The 25899-nt window shown below is 33.5% G+C and overlaps 2 protein-coding genes across 2 annotated transcripts; one reads left to right on the top strand and one right to left on the bottom strand.

Moving 5' to 3' along the window:
• Positions 1-430: 430 nt before the first annotated feature.
• On the top strand, positions 431-1105 carry LOC133854570 (auxin-responsive protein SAUR77). The gene has a single exon (XM_062290805.1). The coding sequence runs from the start codon at positions 622-624 to the stop codon at positions 982-984; it is 363 nt and encodes a 120-aa protein (XP_062146789.1). The 5' UTR covers positions 431-621; the 3' UTR covers positions 985-1105.
• An 11999-nt stretch (positions 1106-13104) lies between these two features.
• LOC133854399 (AT-hook motif nuclear-localized protein 23-like) lies at positions 13105-14707 on the bottom strand. The gene has a single exon (XM_062290595.1). It carries the CDS (start codon positions 14326-14328, stop codon positions 13429-13431), a length of 900 nt encoding a protein of 299 aa, XP_062146579.1. The 5' UTR covers positions 14329-14707; the 3' UTR covers positions 13105-13428.
• Positions 14708-25899: the final 11192 nt, after the last annotated feature.

Raw genomic sequence — 25899 nt, 5'->3', positions numbered from 1 at the left:
ATATATATATATATATATATATATATAAAAGAAGATAAGAGAAAAAAGAAAAAAGAAAAAGAAAAGAATTCAACCTATTAAATTTTTACATATCTTAAAAAATTAAATTAAACTCCCACGAATATACGTGCTAATTCTTGTTCAAAAAATATGGTGTCCAGAAAATAAAGCAACGACCAACTCGTCAACATCCGATTGATTCACACGCGCCATCAGACAAAAGTGGTCCCTCTCACGCTCCTTATTGTAGAAGTCGGCAGTCGTACTCCGATTCCTACCACCAAGACAGCTTCTTCCTGATCACTCCAACGGCTCTATTGCCAGCAAATACGACATCATCGGCCACATTTATTTATTAAAAAAAAAATAATAATAATTACCTTTCGTTGTTTATAAATACTCTCTCTCTCTAGCCGTTGGTTTGGCCTATTCAATCCGACCGACCCTTTCAATTCAACCTCTCTTTCTCATCAATTCCTTCGCTTTCACTTCCAAACAACCAAACCCAGAATATTGATAGTGTTTATATATAATCCACTGACCCACCTATTCTTAGACTCATTTCAATACCATTTTCCTCTAGTCTGAAAACAGAGTACGTGTTTTTTTTTTTTTTCCCTCATGGATTGCTTGGTCCTGCCGGTGAATATCTTCAGGAAGTGCTACACGGGGGGGTCACGGCTAGGCTACCGGCCTTTGAACGAAGATGGTTTCGGCGAGTCAGGGCGGCTGGTGACGGTGGTGGTCGGCAAGGAGAAGAGGGAGTTCTTGGTGGATCCGTTTGTGCTGGAAGAGAACCCATTTCGGGTTTTAATCGAGATGATGAAGAAGGATGAGGTGAAAAGGAGCGAGAACAGGGTGATTTTTGTGGACGTGGATGCGATTTTGTTCGAGCACATGTTGTGGTTGATGCATAATGATTGTTCTTCTTTGTTTAAGCTCAACCTCAAGGAGATAATTGACTTCTATGCTCATGATTTTTAGAGAAAAACCCAGAAATAAGGTGCATGAATGAATACATATATACATATATAAAGGAACAGTTTATACGTGTACTATATATGTCCATGAATATATAGAATACATTATCATCTCATTCCTTTGATTTTCCAACTCTTTCTATTTTTTTTTTTTCTTTTTCTTCTAATTAGCTCTTTCTAGCTTCTTCTTAATTATCTCCATCAATTTTAGGTAATTTGCAATTTGGTGGGTTATTTTATGATGTATTTGGTAAATCACCACTTATCTCAAAAGTTTAAGTAAATTTAATCGTTTAATTAATATTTTAACAATTTTTTTTACGTGTGAAATATTTAATTAAAATGGAGGTAAATGAAATGGACAGTTCGAACTCCGATCACTATGTTAAATTATCACTTGTTCCAAAAGCTTAAGCTGATAGAAAGATGTAAATTTAATCACTGAATCAATACTTTAACACTCTCACTTAATCAAACTACATTTTAATAGGTGTGGCTTAACACGTGAAATATTTAATTGAAAGGGATAATTACACTCCCTATAGTTTAAAAAGTTCATGGGAGGTCCTCGTAGTATGCAATAATTACAAATCGATTCCTGGCATCAAATTTTGTTAATTTTTTTAACAGATTCCGCCAAATGCCACGTCAACGACACGTGTAGTTAATAAGATGGCGACACGTGTCCATTTTAATAAAAAAATATAAATTTATTAAAAAATAAATAAAAATACTTTAAAAAAAAAAAAAAAAACTGAAAGGGTGGCAGGGCCACCCCCAGCCACTGGGGTGGCCGCGCGCCACCCAAGAGTTGTCTGGGGGTGGCTGCCCAGTGGCCTGGGGTGGCCCGATGGCCCCTTGTGGCTTGGGGGTGGCCGCGAACCACCCCCGGCCACTGGGGGGAGCCTTCAGCTTTTTTTTTTTTTTTTTTTTTTTTAAAAAAAAATATGTATTTTTATTTATTTTTTAATAAATTTATATTTTTTTTATTAAGATAGACAAGTGTTGCCATCTTCTGACGTGGCATTTGACGGAATCTGTTAAAAATTTTAACAGAATTTGACGCCAGGGATCGATTTGTAATTATTGCATATCACGAGGACCTCCCATGAACTTTTTAAACTATAGGGAGTGAAAAATAATTATAGCATACCACAGGGACCAACGGTGCAATTGTCCCTAATTAAAATAAGAATAAATGGCAAAGTCAAATCACGTGAAATATAATAAATTACTACTTATTTTAAAAGTTTAAGCTAATAAGAATAAATAAATTTAATTATTTAATCATACTTTAACATCATGATTTACATCTACATAACCATGCAATGCTACATATACAATTATTTTACATTTTTTTTTAAAAAAACTTTTAACATGGTAATTAGAAGGATATTATATATATATATATATATAAAATTCTAAAATAAATATTTGCAGACACAAACATAGGGGGGCTAGCGTATGCCATGGCTTCAGGGTTTTGAGAAACAATATTGAAAAAAAGGGTTGCATAAGCCTACAGCCACAGAGAAAACAAACAAAATAAGAAGGCAAAGAGAAGGCAACTAATTAATTATTGGTTAAAAGACGTTGCAAAATTTATTACAAATTCAATTATAGATAATGCTAATAATTTTTGATACGAACTGCGAATTGACAAGAACATAAAGAGTTAGGGTTGGAGAGTCTGACCCGTTTAATTAAATATGTTGGATTAGAGTTGAATAGCTTATATAATTTTATACCCATGCTTCGACACGACATGAACCTGACACGCGACATAATAACATGTAATTTTTGACATGACCCGACAACCCGACACAAACCCAATATAAAATTAAAGAGTTAGGATTAAGGGATTAGACCCTTTTAATAAAAAAGGTCATGTTAAGGTTAATTTATATAATCTTATGCCTATGCCTCAACATTACCCGAACTAGACACCCAATCAAAAATTGCCACCCTTAATAATAGATAAATTTGAAAAACTAAAAGAACATCCATTTCCGTTTTGATAGGCCATTAGGTTGAAAGTTGGGATAGGTTAAAAAAACAATTATTAAACATTTTCTTTTGTCTTAATTTTTCTTAACACTGAAAAATACTAATTTTATATATTAATTTAATCTTCAATTTTAATATATTCTTCATTCATATATATATATATATATATTATCTATCTTAATTAATATATTTCTTATTCATATTTTAGTCCCATCATGGATAAGAATTTAACGTTCATCGATCAGCATGACGAGATCGAGGGGCCTCCTCTGGAGTCTGGAGTCTGGAACATCTGCGTAAGCATGTTGCTACTTCTTAACTAATGTTTTTTTTGGTTGGTGAAAAAATCCCAATTTCCTTTTGTTTACTCCATAGGGACGGCATAGCCAAATTAACATAAACATTGAGTAGTACTTTTACCGAGATAATTCAGATAAAACATTGATTATTATTGACTGCTTTAACCATAAAATATAATAGAACACCTACTGCCCTTTTAGATCACTTCAAAGCTAGGCCCACATTTAATGGGTGATGTAATTAGAAAGGTCACCGACATTTATGACTCATAAGTACAAACAACATCGATCGACATTTAAGATTGATGTCACTAATTAATCAAATTAAGGTTGTTTATTTGATTATTCCTCGTAACTTAAGATTACGCATCTTAAGTTACGAGGAAGAAGTAAATTTTACAATCTCTTTCTCTTAAATTATTCAAATTTTTGTCAAATTCGAATGGTCGGATCTTGATCTCGATCTCATAATCACTTCTAGATTGGCTAAAGTCCAATAATATATGTGTCACTCACATTGAAATAGGCATAAAGTACACATGGAACTAAGGTACCATTCATCTACCTATTGCGAATTTCTTGCAAAGGAAGACTTACATCTTGGCCTTCCTTAAGTGGGTTTTTTTTTATTTTATTATTATTATTATTATTATTATTATTATTTTTTTTATATATATATATAAGAATATTATTGTCATTTTGGGTTGTGTGATTTAAGTTGAATTTAACAAAAAAGAAAGAAAAAAAATTCTAATGAACGGGATTAAAAATGCATTTGTGATTGCGATTTCGTAGACAAAAAGTGCGTTTTTAAACCAAATCGCACAAAGTGAATCGTTTATGAATTGCATTTTTAAGAAATTGCGATTTGAAAACGCAAAAAATCTGGTTTTTCAAATTGTAGGTAAGGTGGTGCTTTTTTTGAAAACGCATAATTTTAAAGACTAACTTGCAATTTTAAAGGTTAAATTGTAATTTTGCCAAGCGCTTAACTTCGTTTTTAAAAATCACTTTTTTAAATCGTACATTTTAAAATCGCAAACCCAAACGAATCCTAAGTGAAGAGGTAAATAATTTGAGAAATTAATTACCACTCTTTTTTTTTTTTTTTAACCAAAAAAAAAAAAAAAAAGGAAAATGGAGACATTGCAATTGACAAAGTTTAATTTGCGCATACAACCAAACAAAAACCACCAAAAACCAAATTCCCTCCGCTTCCTACAATGTTTGATTTTTTTTAAAAAAATTATTTTTCTGTCTTCTTGTGAATTAATTCATGACCAGCTCCATGCAAATCCTATGCTTATGAAGTTATATATATATATAATAGCTTGTTCTGGGAGCGGCTCCCTATGTTATGGTCCAAATATAAAGTAAATGCATTTAACGGTGTACATGATGTTTGTTAATGGTGGCATGTATGTATTTTAAAAAAAATTAAATAATGTGGCATTATGTATGTACATCGTTAAATATACTGACTTTAAACCCTGATTATGAAATGAATACTCTCAATTTCGAACGAAACGGAGAGAATCCTTTCCGGCTTGGTTTTCCTGCAGTGAAAGCTACATTAAATGGATTCTGCCATTCATTCCTTTTGAAAGTTTCGAATATTTATGGAAGCATAACCAAGAAATCAATTCTAAGAAGTTTCGAATATGTATGTATATATGGAAGCATAACCAATTAAGAAATCAATTCTAAACTTTCTTCAACTCCAAAACTATCAAACAGTGAATGTTACATAGAATTTAAAAGAAAGTATATGTAATTCAAACATTGCTCTCCAATCCCACATTTTATCAAACGACTGCTATGCATACATATTTGTTAAAATATTGATTAAATGATTAAATTTATCTCTTTTTATCAGTTTAAGCTTTTGTGATAGGTAGTGATTTAACATGGTATCAGAGCAGAGGTTCTGAGTTCGAATCTTGTCTCCTTTATTTATTTCCCATTTCAATTAAATATTTCACGTGTTGGGCCTCACTTATTAAAAGGGAGTTGGAGCTCACAAGTGAATGGGAGTATTAAAGTATTGATTAAATGATTAAATTTATCTCTTTTTATCAGCTTAAATTTTTGGAATAAGTGGTGATTTAACAATATTTAATCAAACAACTTGACAAAGAGTTGCCACTGATTTTTCTACAATTAATAACATAGAAAAATGCTTAATTCAAAGGTCTCCTTAAGGTTTAAAGTTTATCAATTTACTCCATAAAGTTCTAATTATTATCAAATAGCTCACTCTGCCACCTTCTCTTAATTTTCTAACGGTACTCTCATGTCACACCCAATCAAAAGTTGACATGTTTCTAGCTACGTTCGAAGGAGACAGTTAATGATAAGAAAAATGCTCTACTTTCAATTTTTTTTTTTTTTTTGGGTCCAAAATTGGTTCTCAAGTGATATATTACCATTTTTTAAAATAATGAATTTCATTCATTATTGACATATAATTTGAGAATCAATTTACGAGGAAAAAAATTGATAAGTTTATAGCTCGAAATCCAATCATGCTAAGAAAAAGTAACCCGGCCTTATCTGTCAATACCTTTGGCCCAACGACTTCGATTCTTAAGGTTGGCTTGGGCTGCCTTGTTGAGTTGCCCAAAAGCTTAAAAAAATATAAGGTTTCCATTTAAAGGTTTAAATACTCTTTTGTCCCCAATAGTTTCAAATCTTTTTTTTTTTCTTTTTCTTTTTCTTATGTGCTTTTATTTTTATCACAAGTGATACCTGTGTTATAGAAAAAGATGAGATAATATCTTCATCCATTTTTTGTTGTCAAAACTGATGGATTTCCACGTTAGCGACACATGGTACCATTAAAATTGCGACATGTGGTTGCTATATATATATATTTACTTTATTTTTTAATTTTAAGACTTTAAAAAAAATTAATAAAAAATTGTGGCCTTTTAATTTTAAGGCTATTGTTTTTTTTTTTTTTTTTTTAAAAAATGTAAGGGTGGTTGAGTCACCCAAAGGCCAGTTTTGGGGGGGTGGCCGAACCACACTCCATAGATGTGGTTCGGCCACCCCAAGGTCCAAAGTGAAAAAAAAAAAAAGAAAAAAAAAAAAAAGAAAGAAAAAGAAGAAGAAGATGTTTTGGCCATTGTGGGTGGCTGAACTACCACCAGGCCAAATGGGGGTGGTCAAGCTACCCCTAAGCCAAATGAGGATGGTTTTGGCCACCCTCAATGACCGAAATGGGGGTGGCTGGACCACTCTCAAGGGCCATGGGGGTAATTTAGCCACCCCCAAAACTGGCTAAGCCACCCCCAAAACTGGCCTTGGGGGTGGCTTAGCCACCCCTACATTTTTTTTTTTTTGAAGCCTTAAAATAAAATAAAAATTAAGAAAAAATTGTGTAGCCACGTGTCGCAATTTTAATGGTGCCCTGTGTCGCTAACGTGGAAATTCGTCAGTTTTGGACGGAAAAATGGACGAAGGTACCATTTTCGTCTTTTCCCATATATAGTACAGGTACCAGCTGTGATAAAAATGAAAGCACAGAGATCGAGTAAAAAATAAAGATTTGAAACCACTGGGGACTGTAACATATTTAACCCTTTTATTTAAAATGGCGTGGAACATGTATAAAAAGTGACTCATTACTTAGCTTGATAGTCTGTTGCTCTTCCCTCATTTTGGCTTCCTCTTATCTCTGGATGCCTTAAAAGGTAATTATGATGTAGCCATCCGTGACAACTTTGCTGCATGTGGCAGTTGCGGTTATTAGTAATTTTGTAGGTGAAATCATTCTTGACTCAAAAACTCTCTGTCTTTGATGTCCTAATAAGTGGAGCTTTTAAAAGCTCTTCTTGTTACTCGGCTCATTGCTTCTATGGGTATTGGAGATTTTATGCTTGAAGGGGTTGCTCTTAGCGATTTTAGCTGTGAATCAGCCTTATCTGTTTTTCTTTTTGGCATTTTGCTCATTTTATTTAGGATATTAGATTATATCTCTCTTCCTTTCTTAGCTTGAATGCTATAAAAGTCTCTAGAAGTGTCAATTTATGGGCACATGTTTTAACTAAATGGACTGTTACCCACATTGTATTTGATAGCATTTTCACTGGATCTCACATTCTTTCTTTTATCATGATCAAAAACAGAAAAGATTCACCCTTGTAACATTTTACTTATTCAATCAGAAAAAAAAGAAAAAAAGAGAAAAGGGCTGGTGCCTCTATAACTTGGACATGTTGATGGAACTGTTCCTGCATGAATACGATGGCTTTTATAAGGAAGGTAAACAAAACTTTATAGGCAAGAAAAATGTTTAGGATACCACAATTTTTATTAATTTACAAATTTAGGTGGCATATTATATTATTTTATCAGTTATATATAAAATGCCATGTCAGTTTATAAATAACTTTGTAATAAAAGTTGTAGTACTCTTAATACCATTCATTTTTGTTTCTATTCTTTAAATTTCATCCTTTCTTTCCACGCTATAGAGGGCGTCATTCATTATCAGGGTCTAATATTTTATGAAAGCCTTTAGATTTTTTTTTTTTTTTCATTTTTTCCTAAGACAATTAGAATCATAGTTTGAGAGTAGACTATATATATATATGTTGATGAGAAAATAAAGGCATGTACCGGAAAGTTAGCATATTCAATGACATTTCGCTCTCTCAACGTACCCTGGGCCCTCCCTTTAATTTTCCCGATATATATATACATTATTCCCCAATCCCACAGTTGGCCTGGTCCTCGCCATCTCTACTACCTTTTGGTGTGTAATAAGATGTTATTCGATCGATCTCTTTGGAGACTTTAAACATGTTTTTAGATGCATAACTATAAGATTATATGAGTCAATCATAATCCGACCAATTTAATTAAACGGGTCAAACCTTTTAATTTTAATTTGCTAATTTTGTGTTGAGTTTGTGAGTTGAGTAGAAATTTGTTTGCCCTAAACAGAATGCATGGTTCATACCTATTATCATACTCTATATATATTAATTTAAGCTATGTCAAGAAATGATTTTGATCAGAAGTTTAAGTTTGAGTCTATAGTAAGCTGGGCCTGGGTTTTGGCTACCCAACTAAAGCAGAATCTAATCGTAAACGTACACCTGCTTATTTCTTTATGAACTGGTCTAAACAAGATGAGAAGCATAGATGCCATGGAAAAATAGCTCCGGCACTGTCCAAACTATTGTTCATTGACAGGCATCAAAGAAAGGTAATTCGTTGACCCTAATACATGCAAATACTCCTATATATATATACTAATTAAATATTTCCCTCGTCTTGGTCGTTAATGTGAAACACAGCACCGTTCATATATCCTTATACCTCGAAGTTCATCAGACAATGACCTTCACCAGCAGGCACGTATATACCAATTTCCGGCCTCTCTTTCAATTCCATATATATATATATATATATATCCTCATCAACGTACCTTTTCAGCTTGGATTTGTCTATTTTTAAGTTCTCCATATATATATGGTCAACATCATTACTGCATAACTTTCAGTCAATGTTCATCATGACATATTTTGCATCTTATAAATACTGTTTATGACATCTAGGACAAGTGACAACAAAATCATTTCTTAATACATCTATCTTAAAATCATGTCGTGTCTAGCTAGGATGATTCATAAAATATATAGTTCGATGTTGTAATTATCATGTTTTGGATCTTCTGAATGCTATCTTTTATATATACATTCGTTTAATTTAAATCAATATAATTAAGCATAAGAAATTAAGCAGTCACTATTTATTAAACAAGCCTCATATATAAGAGGGGCATTAAAACAAAATCCGTAGTACTTTGTCATCATTAATTATTGTCGCAACCTAGCTAGTACTTGTCGCAATACACTATTAACCATAAATTAAGCCCCCATAAATGTTGTTACACAATATCATTGTTTACTGGAAGTGCATTAAAATAAACATAAAATATAATTATGGTTTCTAGTGGAAATATAAAATTCATTTGCTCTTGATTGACAGCTTAGAATCAAATGGTGTAAGCATAGACAATTTGATATTATATTGGACATCAACCGCACCCGGCCGTCAGCTCTTTTTCATTTTTTTCCGATTCATTTTCTTTTGGTTAAACAATATTATTGATTCCACGACACTTGAACTACTTTAATTTTCCTTAAGCTAAGATATGATCATTATCTCCTAACTCCTAACTACCCTTCAAGTATCTTTGTTAATTTTCTCCTCGATCCTCCTTCTCCTCCTATCTTTCATCATCATCATCATCAAGTCAAAATTAGGATAGGATCGAATAATTTTAACAATTTCGTCAGTTCACAGGTTTTAAGAAGATGAAATCTTATTAAGCCCATGATGAAGATTGAACATAGGCAATGAGGGCATGAGGTAATCTAATATACATATGGCTTATCTACCTAAATTAGGCGAAAAAACTTTTCCCTATTACTTATAATATTTAAGCAGACTTTCTATCATTCCCTAGATTATAGTGTTCACATATTTTATAGAAAGAATGGAATTTGTATGTATGTTTATTTTCTTCCAAGAAAATGGGAGGAATAGCCATGTATCGACTTGCACGGAAATTACATCTTGTGAACACCAAAATTGTGGCTAGCTAGTAGCTAGCTCATGTTCAGTCGCTAATATATATGTATTACATTCGCATGTATCCGATTCAACTTGTAAATTTACGGTTAAAATATTAATTAAATTATTAGATTTATCATTTCTTATCTATTAGCTTAAACTTTTGAGATAAGTAATGGTTTAACATAATATTATAACAAAAGTCATGAGTTCGAAGCTTATCTATGTCTTAAACATTTTGGAGTAAGTGTTTAATACACACACATATATATGAGTGATCGTTGCTACATAGCAGCACTTTTTTTGGAATTCATCCGGAAAAAAGTGCTGCTCTATAGCACTTTTTTAATTTAATGTAACATGAATAATTACAAATGTATCATGGAGCAATACCTTTTCGGATGAATTCTGAATAAAGTGTTGATTTTTAGCATTAGCTATATATATTTCTCCGTCAAGAGTAAAGTAGCATCCCACCGTCATATTGTATATACTTATAATAATCCTTGGATGTAAGAAATTTTTTCTTTTTAAAGGCCACTTCTTTAAAGAAACACTTTATAATTCCAGCTCCAAAGAAGATTACTCCTTTTTTTATTCTAATTAAGCTTCAAAAGAGATCACTTGCATGCTTGGTTTAGCTCCAAAAGTAGAGCTATATATTATAAAGGCAGGGATTTTATCATCAAATGGGTCTTGGAGTAACCAAATTAACAATCTCCGATTGAGGCCTAACTAACATACAAAGTTGATTAGTGAAGAGTAAATGATCCAAGAAGTGATGATCAGCTCAAACAATCCTATTTTTGTGGGATTAATTAATAAATACATTAAGTTGTAGCATTTGTACGTTTTTCCTTCCATTTTCCATAAACTTGAATCATGATGCAATGCACACAAGCCTTGGACGTTTTCTGTATGAAATATTTATTATATATAGAAGTTCTAGTACGTAGTACGAGTTATCAACAGGATATATATGGCGTCATTACTACTATATATATATAAGAGCTCTTCACGCAGTGCTAGAGGCAATCCCTGAAGCTAACAGTAGCCTAGCTAATTCATATTTTAACCTAAAGTTGGCCTGAAAACTGATTAGAAGATATCTTATATATATAAGCATATTCCATTCCTTAATTGCTTTAAGGAATCAAATGCACTTGTCCATAGATCGATCTATGGCACCAAGCCCACGTGAGAATTTGTTTCAACAATATATGGCACCTCACATTCATTCATTTAAGTGGAGAATAATTTAAAGTCAGTACCTGACAGTAGTATATTTTCCCAATATTTAAGTCTACTGAAAACCATGTTTAATTATATATATTAGCGGTAGACTGAGACAATGGCTTTTGATCAATAGGTTATAATTATTGAGTTATCAGATCACTGTCCCTATGATTTGAATTCCCAGAATTCTAATCAACTTGATTTAGTTGATACAGCAGTCAATTTTGTCTAAGCCATTTGAGAGATGAGCTGAATTGTTGTATCATTAAGGTATATGGAGGGGATTGGTAATTGAGGCAGAAGAAGGAAGGCTTAGCAACTCATAATTGTGTATTTGTTGAAGGCTCGAAGCACTTATTAGTTAATGCAATTTCCCTAAATAAGAATATCAAACCGAAAAGTTTAATAGTTAATTAATTTCTCCAATTTAAATATATCAAACAGACAATTGTAAGAGTTACATAATCAAACTGCATATATAGGAATCTTGATATATATTCAGACAGATAAGGATTCTGTATTATATCCTTCATGAAGAAGAGGAATTCAGCACGAGAACAATGCCTCTAGATTTAACCTCTTAAAACATATATACATATATATGCTCAAGAACTTTTTAAGCTACCGCATGCCCCAAGTTTTGCTTAAATCACCATTTATATATCTTAAAAACTAAAGTTTATAAGAAAAGATAAATTTAATTATTTGATTAATTTTTTAACATTTTTTCTCACTTGTGGGCCAAATTCTCTTTATTAACAAGCTAAGGAGAGTCAAAATGTGAGATAATTAATTGAAATAGGAAGTGAATGGCATAAATAAGATTTGAACTCAGAACATTTGTTGTGGGACTATGTTAAATCACCACTTTATTCCAAAAGTTTAAACTTATATATAAGAAATCGAGAATAAATTTAATCATATAATCAATTTCTAACCGTTAATGAAGATAAAGGTTTATATATATATATATGCATACAGATGTATCTGTATGTGCTTTTCATTGCTGTCTACGTACGTACCTGCAAGTGACAAAATGCCTCAAAGGAACCATGGAGGGTTTTCAAGCTTGTAAAGGCATCTATCCTTACAGTTCCTGGCTGTTCCCAACCCAAATAGTTTCTAAAAATATTAAATATATATATATATATAGATGTTTTGGACGCGGAGTAGATGACCTTGAAATCAAGGTTCCAAGGCAAATGTCTACACATGCAGTTGACTCTTTCCTCAAGTACTCCATAAAATGGATCATGCAGGACACACAGCTAATTAAGTTGACAAAACTACTAGATCTTGATCAATTGGGTAGCCTAAAACGCCTCTTGATTTCCATTTTGGCCATGATATATAATTAGATTAAATTCCTATAATTGCCTTTCTATCTCCGAAAAATTACTTGAAAGACAAGTAAATAATCATGAATAATCATCAACTGGCCGTCAACAAAGCGGACCTGGCCATATATGTATAAGAGAAGAGTGGAAAACAAGGGTGTTGAAGTTTCTGTTCTTTTTATATTTTCAAGAGAGACATGGAAGAGAAGAGAGATTTGAATGCACTAAAAGACTAACAGAGATCATTAATTCGCAAAAGGAGTAGATAATTAGGAAAGTTGGGCTGAACAATATTAATGTGACCCTCGGGAAAACCCTTGTTCTTGATGATTAGTTTTTACAGTGTTGTAGTTGTTGTTATTTTCTGAAAACTATGCAAAAAAAAAAAAAAAAAAATCCCATGTTCCCAAATCCTATAACATGTACTAAATGAAAATACTTTTATTAAATTAAAACTACATAGAAAAGTATGGAGGACATATATAGAGAAGGGATAGGTATAATAGTTGATCTAAAAATAGATAAATAAAACCTAGTCCAAAACAAAGAAAAACCTAGGTGATCTGTTAGTATATATCAGTGGAAGTTTAATTAGTTAGTACTGCCAGTTTCTAAACATAATGATGACACATATAGTGATAATATATAGAGAAAAGATGAATCCTCAAACCATTTCATATTAGCAGAAGTAAGAGAGTTCCAGCATCACAGAAGACTAATATTTCCAGAAATCAAAGAGACCAAAATCCAAAAAGAAAGTGGTAGAAGAAGAAGAAGAAGAAGAAAGAGTAGTGGCTACAACATCAACGTACAGAAGTAGAAGAAGAAACATGACCGCGGTGATGATACAGTCCATGAAATTTCCTGACCTTTTTATGAACGATCGATCCCAGAAGCCTCTCCCATCCAATGCAAAAACCTCCAACAAATCCCATAAATCGCCCTATCTGAAAGATCATCAGTACATTACATCAAACGCCCTCAAAACGGACCACGCGCCGCCGAATTCCCTGCCCACCCATCAACCGGCAACTGAACATTCGGCGGCATATTGAGCGGCATATTCAAGAAAGGAAAACCCGCAGACGGGTCTGAAAACGGGTTGTTCCCAATACCTCCTCCACCGCCACCGCCGCCACTTCCACCACCACCCGAGCCCTGCGACGCAGGAGGCTGTATCTGAAGCTGCTCTTCCTCCTCCAGCGGCAACCTCTCGTATGCAACGTTAGTAAACGACGCTGCGATGACGATGACCGGCCCTGCGGCAATCAATTCCCCCACCACACTCCCTCCCACCACATGCCCCTGCCCGCCAGCCAAAAATATGGTCAAGCTTGTCGCCCCAGGCGGAGCCGGCGGAGGCAGGAAAGATCCCGAGAGCGACAGTATCTCGAACCTCCCGTGGAGCGTAACTATGGCCCCCGCCGCCGCCGGCTGCCTGAGGGTGACATTGGTGACAGTGCCACTGCCACTGAGAATACAGATCCCGCGCTGTCGACGGCGAGCATAGGTGGCAACACAGTCAAACACGTCGCACCCATTCCCCACCTCCAGAATATGAGCTCTCAGCGTGTTTGCGCTCTCTCTGGTTATTATCACCGGCGGTTTCGGCTTGTTCTTGGACCCAGGTGGTCGTCCGCGGGGGCGCCGACCCCCGATGTCACCTGGGCCGGCTGCGTTGCCGGTGTTCACGAGGTCAAGCCCGTGGTGCGGGCCATCCTCTCCGGAGTACTGGCCGCCGTGGTTGTTGTCGTCCTCCGAATCTTCTTGTTGTTGATGATGATGTTGCTGCTGCTGCTGCTGTTGTATTTGGAGATTAAAGTCCGGCCTGTGGAGCTGGTGAACGTAACGAGAAGCAGTGCCTAAATCCAAACCAGCCATAGACACATCAAAGGGAAACAAAAGGAAAACAGAAAACAAGGAAAATATTAAAAATAAGCGAATTAAAAAAACACCTTAACTGTTATTTTTTTTAGCTTTTGTTTATTTTAAGGGAAGTGGGAAAACATTAAGAAAAAAGAAAAGAAAAAAGAAAAGAAAGAGAGAGAGAGAGAGAGAGTGATGGAAAGAGAGAGAGATAAGGAGCTCGGGAATTCGAGGCCTAGATTTTTTAATTTTTTTTTTTTGAGGAAATAAAAAAGCAACGACAAGAAGAAGGAAGAGCAAGATCGAGTACAGAGAAAGGGAAGGCGAGGAAGAAGGAAGATCGATGAGAGAGAGGTTTGGGAAGAGAAAGACTCAAAACGCAGTCATTTCTCTCACACGAAAAGTTTAAATATATGCGCTTAAAATAATAATTGGTTGAGAAATCTTTTATATTGCTTTCTTGTGTCGAAGGAGGAAGAAGGGGTCGTGGCATGCAACCCCAGTCGCATTTAGAGAGAGTGAGTTGAACGTACGCTATGCTTGCTGGGAACTTGAAGAAGGTGGTCTGGCAATTGGCATGCATTGATAATTGTTTAATATTCATTTAAAAAACTGCTAATTCCATTCTGTCTTCTTTTCTATTTTTTCACTCCCATCAAGTTGGAGAAAACTTTTTTAGATTAATTACTTCTCAAGTTTGAATCAAGGTTGTGTTATTTGTTTAGATAAATATGCAATAATAATAATAATAATAATAATAATAAAATTATGATTCTTAAATGAAAAGAATTTAAAATAACAAGGTTTTATATCCATTTTTATTTTAAGATTTATTTACATAGTTTTGTTAATTAGATAGAGTTTTGAGTGAAGGGCGGGCGCGTGGAGTGTGAGCAGCGTTTGTTAATCCAATGACATAAACATATATATAAGGAAAAGAACCCTAGACGAGGTGGAGTTTGTGGGTGGGGATAGCCGATGGATGTTGGAGGTCATGAACTGAGGGTTGGACTTTGTGGGGTTCCAAATCTAACCATGGTTAAGGGTGAGGGGAAGTTGACTAGGTTGGGTTAAGTTGAAACGTGAGGAGGGGGACAAAGTTTTATAAAAATTACAAAAACGAGGGGAAAATGGGCAAGTGGGAGATGGTGCTGCGGCGGATGGGTCCCACTCTTGTCTTCTTCACCCACCCTGGACGGCCCTCTTCCTTCTCCTTTTAGCCGCTCCCATCCTAATTGCTTCATTGGCTCCGCTATCATGCTTCACACCCTATTATATCATAGAATGAACCCCCTTTGATTTTGTCAGAATCCAAGAACAAGCTTGTTCAATATATATATATACCTTAAGGTATGTATATTAGTTAATTACATCCATGTATGTTAAAGTCTTAATTACATCGATCAACATCACCATCCTCTCCATTAATTATCCCATTTCTTAGAATTTACACATAGTGTATAAATATCTGGCCGGCATCACATAATACACAATTAATACGAGGCTTAGAGTAATGTTAAAAACTACATTTTTATCTTATAATTATTCAATAATGCTAATGTGGGCAGACCTAACCAATATTTGGACCATTTCGACACATTATAGAATAACTAATGTAAGATGAAATTAAATGTGGTTTCTAATTATTATTTTTCTAAATTAATTAAGCTTAATTCTTATGTAATGTCCCTAACTCAACACGTACCTACTATGGAAATTCACACACATATGAGTATGGCATGAGATATTATAGATTATTAAGTTGAACAATAATTATTTACTGATTTAATTAATGATTTTAGTCACTTGATTCTAAGAGATCGAAATTAATCCAAACAATAAAGATGCAATTTGGATACTTTAAATTACAAAATGTTGCATGTACGTGTTGGAAGGTATTACTTAATGAATTTAGTCAAAGTTAATACTATATTAGGGTTAAATGGACTTAAAAGTTCAGATAATAATATTGAAATTTAATTTAGGCAGTGGAATCCTCGATCAATTTAGTAGCAATTAGAAAATCTAGTGATAGCACCCAATCCTAGCCTAGATCGATCTTTTTATTATAGAATGGTAATGGACATAATGATATATGTATTATCCGAGTGCATGTTTAAGTGTAAGATCGATTTACCCGAAATTTATTATTGATTTCCTTGTTAAATTATGAGATTGCTGTTATGTCCAAGTACAGACAAAGGTTGTCAGGTTGTTTTAAAATTGAGTTCTGTGTTGAGGACATAACCATACCTTGGGTATATATATATTATACTATATTTTATAATTTTAAATAATCTCTACATATATAATAATGGTAAACTAATAATATAATTTTTTGAGGTCTTTAAATACATTTTATATAACTAATTGACCAAATTAAATTCTTTATTAATTAAGCTAAGGAAAGCTGTAGTTGATGTTCTCATAATAAGTATTTGCAGTTTAATATGACAGAAGGAAGCATAAATAAAGTTGGTTCTCTTTTTGTTTTTTTTGTTTTTTTTTTTTAAAAAATTTATTTTTTGGACAATATATAAAAATTAAGTTATAATTATAGTTTCCTTATCTATGAAAAAGAAATCAATGTGAATTACGTACTTTGAAAACACCAAAACTTGAATGCTACAACCCGTGGGTGTTAATTCGAAATTTCCAAGGAGTCGGCTCGAGTAATAAAGCTTCGTTTGGTTCATGAAATAAAATCTTAGAATGAAATGATTATTCTTATGGAATATTTATTCTTTTATTTTGTAGGAGTTTATCCTTAGAATAGTTATTTTCATTGGAATAACTATTTCTTTACGTGAAAAATACCGATTCTTCTAAAAAAATGAGAGGAATAGTTATTTCAATATGAATGAATTACAATTTCCAGGAAAAAAAAACCACTCTTATTTTCTAATGTTCTTTCGATTTTTTATTTTTTATTTTTTAAAAAAAATTTCAAAAAAAAAAAGAAAAAGAAAAAACGAAACTCAACCCCTTACACAGTGGCTGGCCGACCACCCATTGTGGGTGGCACAGGCCACCCCCGGCTCTTTGGTGGGTACCAAACTAAAGATTATGAATAATCATTCCATTCCACTTTTCTTTTATTATTGGAAATAACTATTTTTTTTTTCTTCAATAGAATACTCATTCCGCAAACCAAACAAGGCCTGAGTGATGCAAAATCTGACACATTCCCTCCTTAAGCGAGCTACCGTTAGACTTGTGATAAAGATAAGTTCATCGCAGATGATTGGTGACAAGCAAAATCAGTGGCAGCTGGTTAAATGAGTTGATTATCTTTATTATCTTATCATTTCAATAAACGTAGTTGAAGTGTGATCAATTACTGAAGTACCAATGTTTATTATTTATGTTATCCTAGTAGTGGTTATCAAATAAGAGGTTGGTGCCTATATATCAATGTAACCGAGTTTATTTTAATTAATGAAAGCATTCATGTTTTATGCTAATTATCTTGAGATAAGATTCATCTTTTTGTAGTTTGATTCCTCTTGCTTTCGGTGGTGAGAGTTTACCAAACGCTATTAGTGGCCAGTAAGACTCTGTGCAACATGAAATTTATTTGTCTTTCTTTGGTTCTTTTTTCGTCCTGTATTGGTACGTCACTTGGCGCTGGTGCTTCATGAAGTATTAGATCTAAGGTTCTATCCTCTTGAGTGCAAACAATTATTTATGGCTACACCCGCAGTCAAAACCTCGAGTTTTACCCGACTCGTTTGGAGGGAGCACTTTGTAACGTGTCCTGAGAATCTAGTTGGGGCGAAGCTTCGAATTAATACACAGGTTATCAAACATATATATGCTTGCTCTTTGATGAGAGAGATAAAGAAAGAAGGAGCTCAGAAAAATGAATAAAGAAAGCGAGAGAGATCACATGATGAAAATGTTTTTTAAGGGTTTGGTTAGTCATTTTATATAGAAATCTAAAATGCATTGTAGATGCTCTAAGAAAAAGGTACTTTAATTTATTTACAATACCTAAGATAAATGGTTGAAAAAAAAGAAAAAAAAAGAACAGAAAATACATTTAATTAATATAAATGAAGACTCGTGCAACTCATGACATTGCGTAATTTTTCCACCCAAAGAGTTATTTGTTACATGATTTATTGAGGAGATGTTGAAGAGGTCTTGCTTTGGTATTCCCAAAGGCTAGCTCTTTGAAAAAACATATTGAGCTTAATTAGACTAGGACCTCGTCCTTGTGTTTAAAGAAGAGGTCCTCAAATTCGCCTTGGCCATTAAAAAGGCAGAACGCGTAAAATAACAGCTTAGGGCTTAGGAGGAATTGCTAGCTAGCTAGGCAAATATATGGACGTTCAAACTGAGAGAAGGTTCTTAAAGTCATAATACAGAAGACTAAAGAGGCCCGAAGTTCAAAGTTGGAATCAAAGAAGGCTTAATTTTCTTAAGAAAGATGGTAACTTTTACTTAACCTTGGCTTACCTAACTGAATCAAATTGCCAGTAAACTATAATATATATATTAGCTGTGACAAAATTCTATAAGCCAAGAATTCAGCGCACCAATAGCAACTTACAAATTGTTATCAAAGATTAAACAATTAATTTATATTCTACAATCTAAACATTTGACAATTGTAACCACGACTCAAAATTTCAAACCGACCGGCCATATGCGGCAATTGGAGGCATTGAAATTTACCATTGATCAATAGCATAGTGTCTTAAGTGAATAAGGGTCCATTTGGTTTTCATACGTGCGATTTAAAAAATAGAGTTTAAGTGGGCCGGCTTTGAATGAATGCCATTCAAAGAGTAGCGACCTAAACAGTAATATTCGAATGGGGTTTCAAATGGGCAAACAAATTTCAAATGTATATTGGCTAATTAAGGTTTTGGTTCAGTCATTATTACATTTCTTTTTCTTGTTCTTAAGTTTCAATTAGTATATTTTCTTATTTAAGAGATTATGATTTTGGGATTACAAATATATTAGGGATAACTTCACATAAGGATATCAAATTATCGCGTGTTTTCAATTAAGGGTACTGATGTAGCAAAACTGTCGATTGGGTGTTTGCAATTATCAAAACCGTGCAATGTCGGGTATTCTGTCAGGTTCCGCTGTTAATCAATGACAGAATACCCATCACGTGCGACCTACATGATTTTTTAAGCAAAACTACGTGATTTGTTAATATAATTTTATTGCTTTGCATATTTTGATGATTATATGTGTAGTTGCTTATTTTATAATTGACTGTGAGATTAACTTTTTAAAATTGTGGTATTTTTTGTAAAGCACCTATTCACCCCCTCTACGTGTTGTTTGGGGTCAATTGGAAAATTTCATGTTTACACATAACCTCCTTACCATTGTCGCAATAAAATTGTCATTTTTTATGTTTTTTTTTTTTCTCTTTATAGCTAGATTCAAGGAATTCAAAGAAAGCATATTCTTCTCTCTTTTTTTACCTTGGCAATGTTTCTAACCATAGGTAGAGCTAGAGGTGGGTGAGGGGGCAAACTGTGTTTCTCTCACACATGTGACACATCTCTTCAAAGTTTTCAAAGTGCTTAAAAATCCATGCCCAAGGGAACTAGCTAGCTATTGTGCGGCCGGTGGAGCTTAGTAAAAAAAGTAGTTATTGTGCCTAGAATAGAACGAAAAAGTTAGCCCTTTTCCCCTTCCCATGCACCCACTAGGCAGCCCATGTCCATAGTATTTTTTGGTCTCAATTTCGTAGTTTTGCACTTTAATTTTACTGCATATTGTTTATCTCTTTCTTGAAAATTTTCAAGTATATATGTAACTAAAATTTATATTAATTTATTTTTTAATAATTGTTGATATATATAATTACCAAAGATTATAGAAAACAATAATTCTATGGAGTCCCAATCGAATTCTAAATAAACTCGTACGTGTTGAGGTAGGTTTAGTCAATCTACTAGTAGATTATTGCTTAAGATTTTTTATTTTATTTTATTATTATTACCATCCTAATGGTAGAGACCAAATTCGAAGACTATCAGCAATGTAAAAATTATTTACATTTATATGTTTTAAATGATAATTAGTTAAATTTTGTTGGATTGTTTATTTATTTCGCTAGTTATATTCTTTAATTTTTTTAATCATTTTTTTTTCAACTCTATCTTTTAATCTTACACCATCATATAAACCAAAATTCTGGTTTCACCACTGTAATTTCTATCCTCATAATTAATTCTTAAGCAATATATTAGGATGGCATCAAATTAAAGGTGTTATATATAGTAGCTGTAGGATTTAAATTCGGGTTAACTCTTCTTAATTAGGTGCCTTAAACCAACTGAAGAGCTACTCAAACACTCTTAGTTCTAGTAATATTTTTCCATTCATTCAAGTCAAATTATGCAGCATATTTGTTTGACGTACGGTACAAATATCTAATCAAAACCTTGTTGGTCAAATATCTAATCAAAATCGTTTTCAAGGGGTAGCTCAATCTGTTAGGAACCATACTTCATGAAGCGGAAGTTACTAGTTCAAATCTCTATTTCCTCGATCTCTTGTGTGGACAATTTAAAAAAAAAAAAAAAAAAAAAATCTAATCAAAACCTCCATTAGAAAAACTTAAATCCACCCATATAATTGGAAGATGTATTGCCTTTTTGCCTTTCTAAAATATTGGGTAGGGATCAAAAGAAGGGAGCAAGGGAATGAGTAGTGGGGTTTATTGGCTTTTGTTAAACTAATTAATTACTCTACAATATGCCAAGTCATCAGCTAATTATCAAATTTAAAAACTATAAAAAAAAAATTGGAGATCTCCCCTAGTCTCTCAAAAAGCAAATCCCAACTTCTGCTTTTAAATTAAGCAAAACTCAATATTTTATTTGATCAAACTTTGTAGCAATTATTAGGTGAATTAAGTTATAAATTAGGATTAACTGTAGCACACAAATATATTAATTACCAATGCATTATATATATATATATATATATATATATATATATATATTTAGGATCTCTTCTAGTCTAAATCTAATCAAAACCTTTGGAAACATGTATACATATATATATGTACTTTTTTAGAGCTAGCGTTGCTTCAAAATTAAAAATATCTAGCTGAAACATCCTCGTACTATTTTACTACCCAATCTTTCTTAAGAAAGAGATTGATGTCTGAATGTTGGTGATCAATTCAAATTAAACCGAACCAAAAACAAGTACACAACCATATATAAATATATATATAATATGTGGCTTTTTAATTAAGTGTGCAGATGTATGATCTGATTAAGAAATGTTAATTTGTTTAATTAGTTTTCAACTGATTGCTTTTTTGCACGAGCGTCGTTTATGTAATCATGGTCAGGAAGAATTCGTGACTTGCTTTTCTTTCATCAACAAGGATCAATTTAATTAGCACGGAAATCCTATTTACAAGGCTTCAGAATTATTATAATAATGAAACCTTTTTCCCCCTTATTAAAGCAAAACGAGTGGCCTAGCTTAGCTTATTTGGTCCATCCCCTTTTTAAATGAGAAAACTAAACAAATTTATCTTATTAAGTCTTCCTCGATCACATTATTATATGCACTTTGAAATGATTGCAAAGGAAGTAGATCGATAAGATGTCATCTAATCAAACCCATACAATTTCTACACCCCATTTTTAGTTTCTTCTATAGAATCATCTAATTAAATGGTAACTAAAATAAATAAAATTTCCAAAAATAACACTATATTTTCATACCCATCTTCATTTCTTCTACATAACGGTATGTTGATTAATGCTTTTATTTATTTATTTATTTATTTATTTTTATGGGAGAACTTCACTTAAGGGTGCCAAACTTTCACCATTTTTGAAAGAAGATATTTGAACTTCAAACCGTCTCAATCTAAGGTATCAATTTTTCGGAAAGTCTCAATTGGGGGTCTTCCGTTAGGATTTTTCGTTAAATCCTATCAAAATTCTTAAAATACCCCTCATGTTTTTTAGGAAAAAAAATTGCTAGGATTTGGGTGTTGGTTAGAATTTAATAGAATTTGCAAAATTAATACACATGCCTAAATCTTTGAAAATTTTTGTAATTTTTTTTTTTTTTAAAAAAATAAACACATAAATATTTTGAGAATTTTGATAAGATTTAACAGAAGACCACTAATTGAGATTTTTTGAAAAATTGATATCCTAAATTAAGATAGTTTGAAGTTTAGGTATCTTCTTTAAAACATGATGAAAGTCCAGTACCCTTAAGTGAAGTTATCCATTTACTTATTTATTTTTTATTTTAAATTTTTTTTTTGATGTGATATAAATGTAAAAATAAGTTGTGTTAATTTTTTTTTTTTTTTTCAAAAATATCTTTAACTCAAAGGCATGGGCCAATTAAAGCGCGTAAAGAGAACGCTCTTTGAAGTGCAGAGCAAAGTTTGGTGATCAGAGTTGTACGTATGCTTGTGAGAGAAGTTGAAGTACTACTTGAAAGGACCCAAACAAAGATTTTAGAAAACGAATCACAAATGTCAAATCCAATTCTTGGATCCACGTAACCTCAACGCAGACTAAGTTTAAAATACCATTTCGTACTCTTTGAAGTATATACTACTCTACCTCTCGTCCTCTCGTGTGCCCCAAAGGACAAATTTATATATGTTTTTTCCTCTCTACCCAAGAAGATACATACACTTAATTACTTGCATTAACATTTTTGAAACGTTATTGATTAGTTAAATTTTACTTTAATAATAATAATTAAAAAAAAAAAAACACCAATTGGTCAATATATAATTAAGTACTCATTTTTTTGACAAAGACACTTTGACGAGGAAGCCTTAATTAAAGAGATATTTTGTGCCCATGGTTTCTTGAATGAGGATTGTTACACTTACAACTCATTTTACACTCTTAACTTTTTAAGTGTCAAGAGCCACATCAGAATTCCACTACCCCTCTTCTTTTTTATTTTTTTGTTATTTTATTGTGTGGCTCACTCCTGGCATCATTTCGAATGAACGGGTTGGATCATTGGAATTGCAAATCAAGAAATTGTAGGGGATTTCAATCTATTTGGAACTCCATTATGTTTGGTTGGGAAATTGTGTTGTTTGGTTAGGACTTATATAAATATGTTGGAATTCTCCTCTTAAAGAAGGTATGGACTTTTAATTTTTTTTCCTCTTTCTTTTTGTATTTTGGAGAGAATGAATAAATAATTGGATGCCGGGTGCATTTTAAAGGCCATCAATTAAAATAGATAAAATAACTTTTGATTAGCTATTTTATATAGAAATTCGACCAAGTCATTGAGGATGCTCTACAAGATGCCTGTGGAGACTCAACTCCCCTTTAGTTAACTTATTGGGACACTTTAGTTTGTTACCTTTTCCAAGTACATTTTTTGTGCATGCAATTCTCTAACATATAAGAGCACTCACATCCAGCTATTTAAATGCTATTTAATTTTGCTAGCCGTGAAGCAAAACATGTCAAACAAAAAGTGATGCATGTATCGCTAGCTAAACTAACAAAAAATACTTGTTGAGTACTGCTACAACTTGTTGAGTACTGTAAAGATGTTCAAATTGGGCACTTCTACTTACGTTGGATCCCAATTCGTTTGACTCAAGGAAAAGTCTATGCATATCCGGGCAGTAGTCCTTATCCATCATGGCACTCAACCAAGATTTCAAGAAGCTAGCTACCTGTACTTGCCTAAATCCAAATCCTACTCAAGTGGTTTCCTTTTTCTCCCCAACCCCAACTTTCATTTTTTCTACGTGGCTTCTAGCTAGGCTCTATCTCTATCTCTCTCTCTGTCCCTCGAGTCTCGATCTCTATCCATTTGTGTAAAAAAATAGAGAGAACGAGCAAGTGGGAGAGGTTTACTGGGGTGAGTAGTAATTGAGGGAGAGAGGGATCACGTGAGGTCCCATGTCAAGAAGGCAGGAGCTTGGGGTTAAGGGGGCACCGTATAGCTGTCGGCCACGAGGCAGCTCTGTCATTTTCCATTGGGAATTGGTCTCTCTCTCTCTCTCTCTCTCTCTGAAATTTCAACCGCTTAAATCCCGGGTGTCCTTTATTAATGTGCCCTCCTCTTACCTGCCCCTAATTCCCATCTCCACACTCCTTCTGCCGGCGCGTGGATCCCATGCTCCGGTGGGATCGCAGTTTTAACTCTTAAAACGTGCCAAGAGACCACACAGGTGTGTGTTAACTAGCGAATAAAAGGGTTTTCGTGAGTGTTTTTGTCAGCTTTATATTCCTGTCTTGAGCGGTAAACTGGTGCGTGGGGTTCCGAAGGGTCTTTTTGCTTTGCTTGGGGCAGAGATAAAGCCTGTGTCTTTCACAATCCTAGAAAAGGCCCCCGGAATTTTAGGCAAACCAGAGAGGTTTTCTGTCTGTCTCTCATCAGTCTCACGCACAGTCACTCCACCGGCTCTCACTCTCAAACAAACACCACCTACGCAGCATGTAGCATCGCTTTGATTTCATAAAAGACAAACCCACGAGGGATAACCTTCAAAACAAACAAAGAGGCAAAAGAAAGAAGTCAAAGACAGTGAAAGCAAAAGCCAGGTAGCCAATCAATCCCTTGACTTGTTGATTAGACCCAGTCCATCCTTGGAAGATCCACCAACTCCCACCCCCCGTATCCTCCTCGTGTCTACATCATCATCTCTCTCTCTCTCTCTCTCTCTCTCAAATGTCAAATTCAATAGAGAATGCTTCTGGGGGAGTTCCTTCTGGCTCGGACTGAAACAGGTTTGGGCAAACATGTTAGGACATCTTCCCTTATTCACGGGCTGGAGCCCCTAAGAGATGCCGTGAGGCGTGAGCCACTCTTGCATGGGGTCATTTCTCATGCTTCCTGGTCTCTAGGTCTTTCTTGTTTCCAAACTGAACTACATCTTTTAAATATGAAAAGATATTTATAAAAATAACGTTATTTACTAAACTGATATGAAATATAACATAATTTAAAAACATCATCATGTCATTTTAATTGTATGGTAATTTTTTAAATAATATGATGTAAATTAAATTGGTCGTGGCCCGGTGTACGGGGCATGGGGCATGGGGCACGGTGTATGAGGGAGAGTAAGAATGTTTCATTTAAATTATCATGATTATTATTTTTTTTTTCATAAAAAAGAAGAAGTATTTTCTTCAATGTAATTGCTGAATTTAAAATGTATATTATCAATTTACGGCGACTTTTACATACAAAATAACTCCTTTCATAATGCGGCGTAGTGATGATATTTCCAAGTTTGATGGAAATGATGGTTGTTTTTCGTTGGAAGGAGAAATTAATTAGTAACTAAATTTGAAATTGCAGGTTTCGTTAGGTATATTCTATTTAATTGTTTGTATAATAACAGGCATTTTTGCATGTTATATACACGTTTTTGTTAAGCTTCTATACGAATATATTATTGAAAGTAACTTGTACGTTACTTAATTAATTGCAGCATTCATTCCGAATATGGCTTAAAGTTTTTTTTTTTTTTGAATAATCATCTATTTTATTGAATAAAATTCAATTACCTATTGGCATAATGCTCCTTATAAATAATACCGGCCACATACAATTTGGAGTTTTTTCAAC

The sequence above is a fragment of the Alnus glutinosa genome, chromosome 13 (genome assembly GCF_958979055.1).
Source record: "Alnus glutinosa chromosome 13, dhAlnGlut1.1, whole genome shotgun sequence".
NCBI classification, from domain to species: Eukaryota; Viridiplantae; Streptophyta; class Magnoliopsida; order Fagales; family Betulaceae; genus Alnus; species Alnus glutinosa.
Note: the sequence above shows the minus strand (reverse complement) of the source record. Positions and strands in the feature narration are given on the sequence as shown.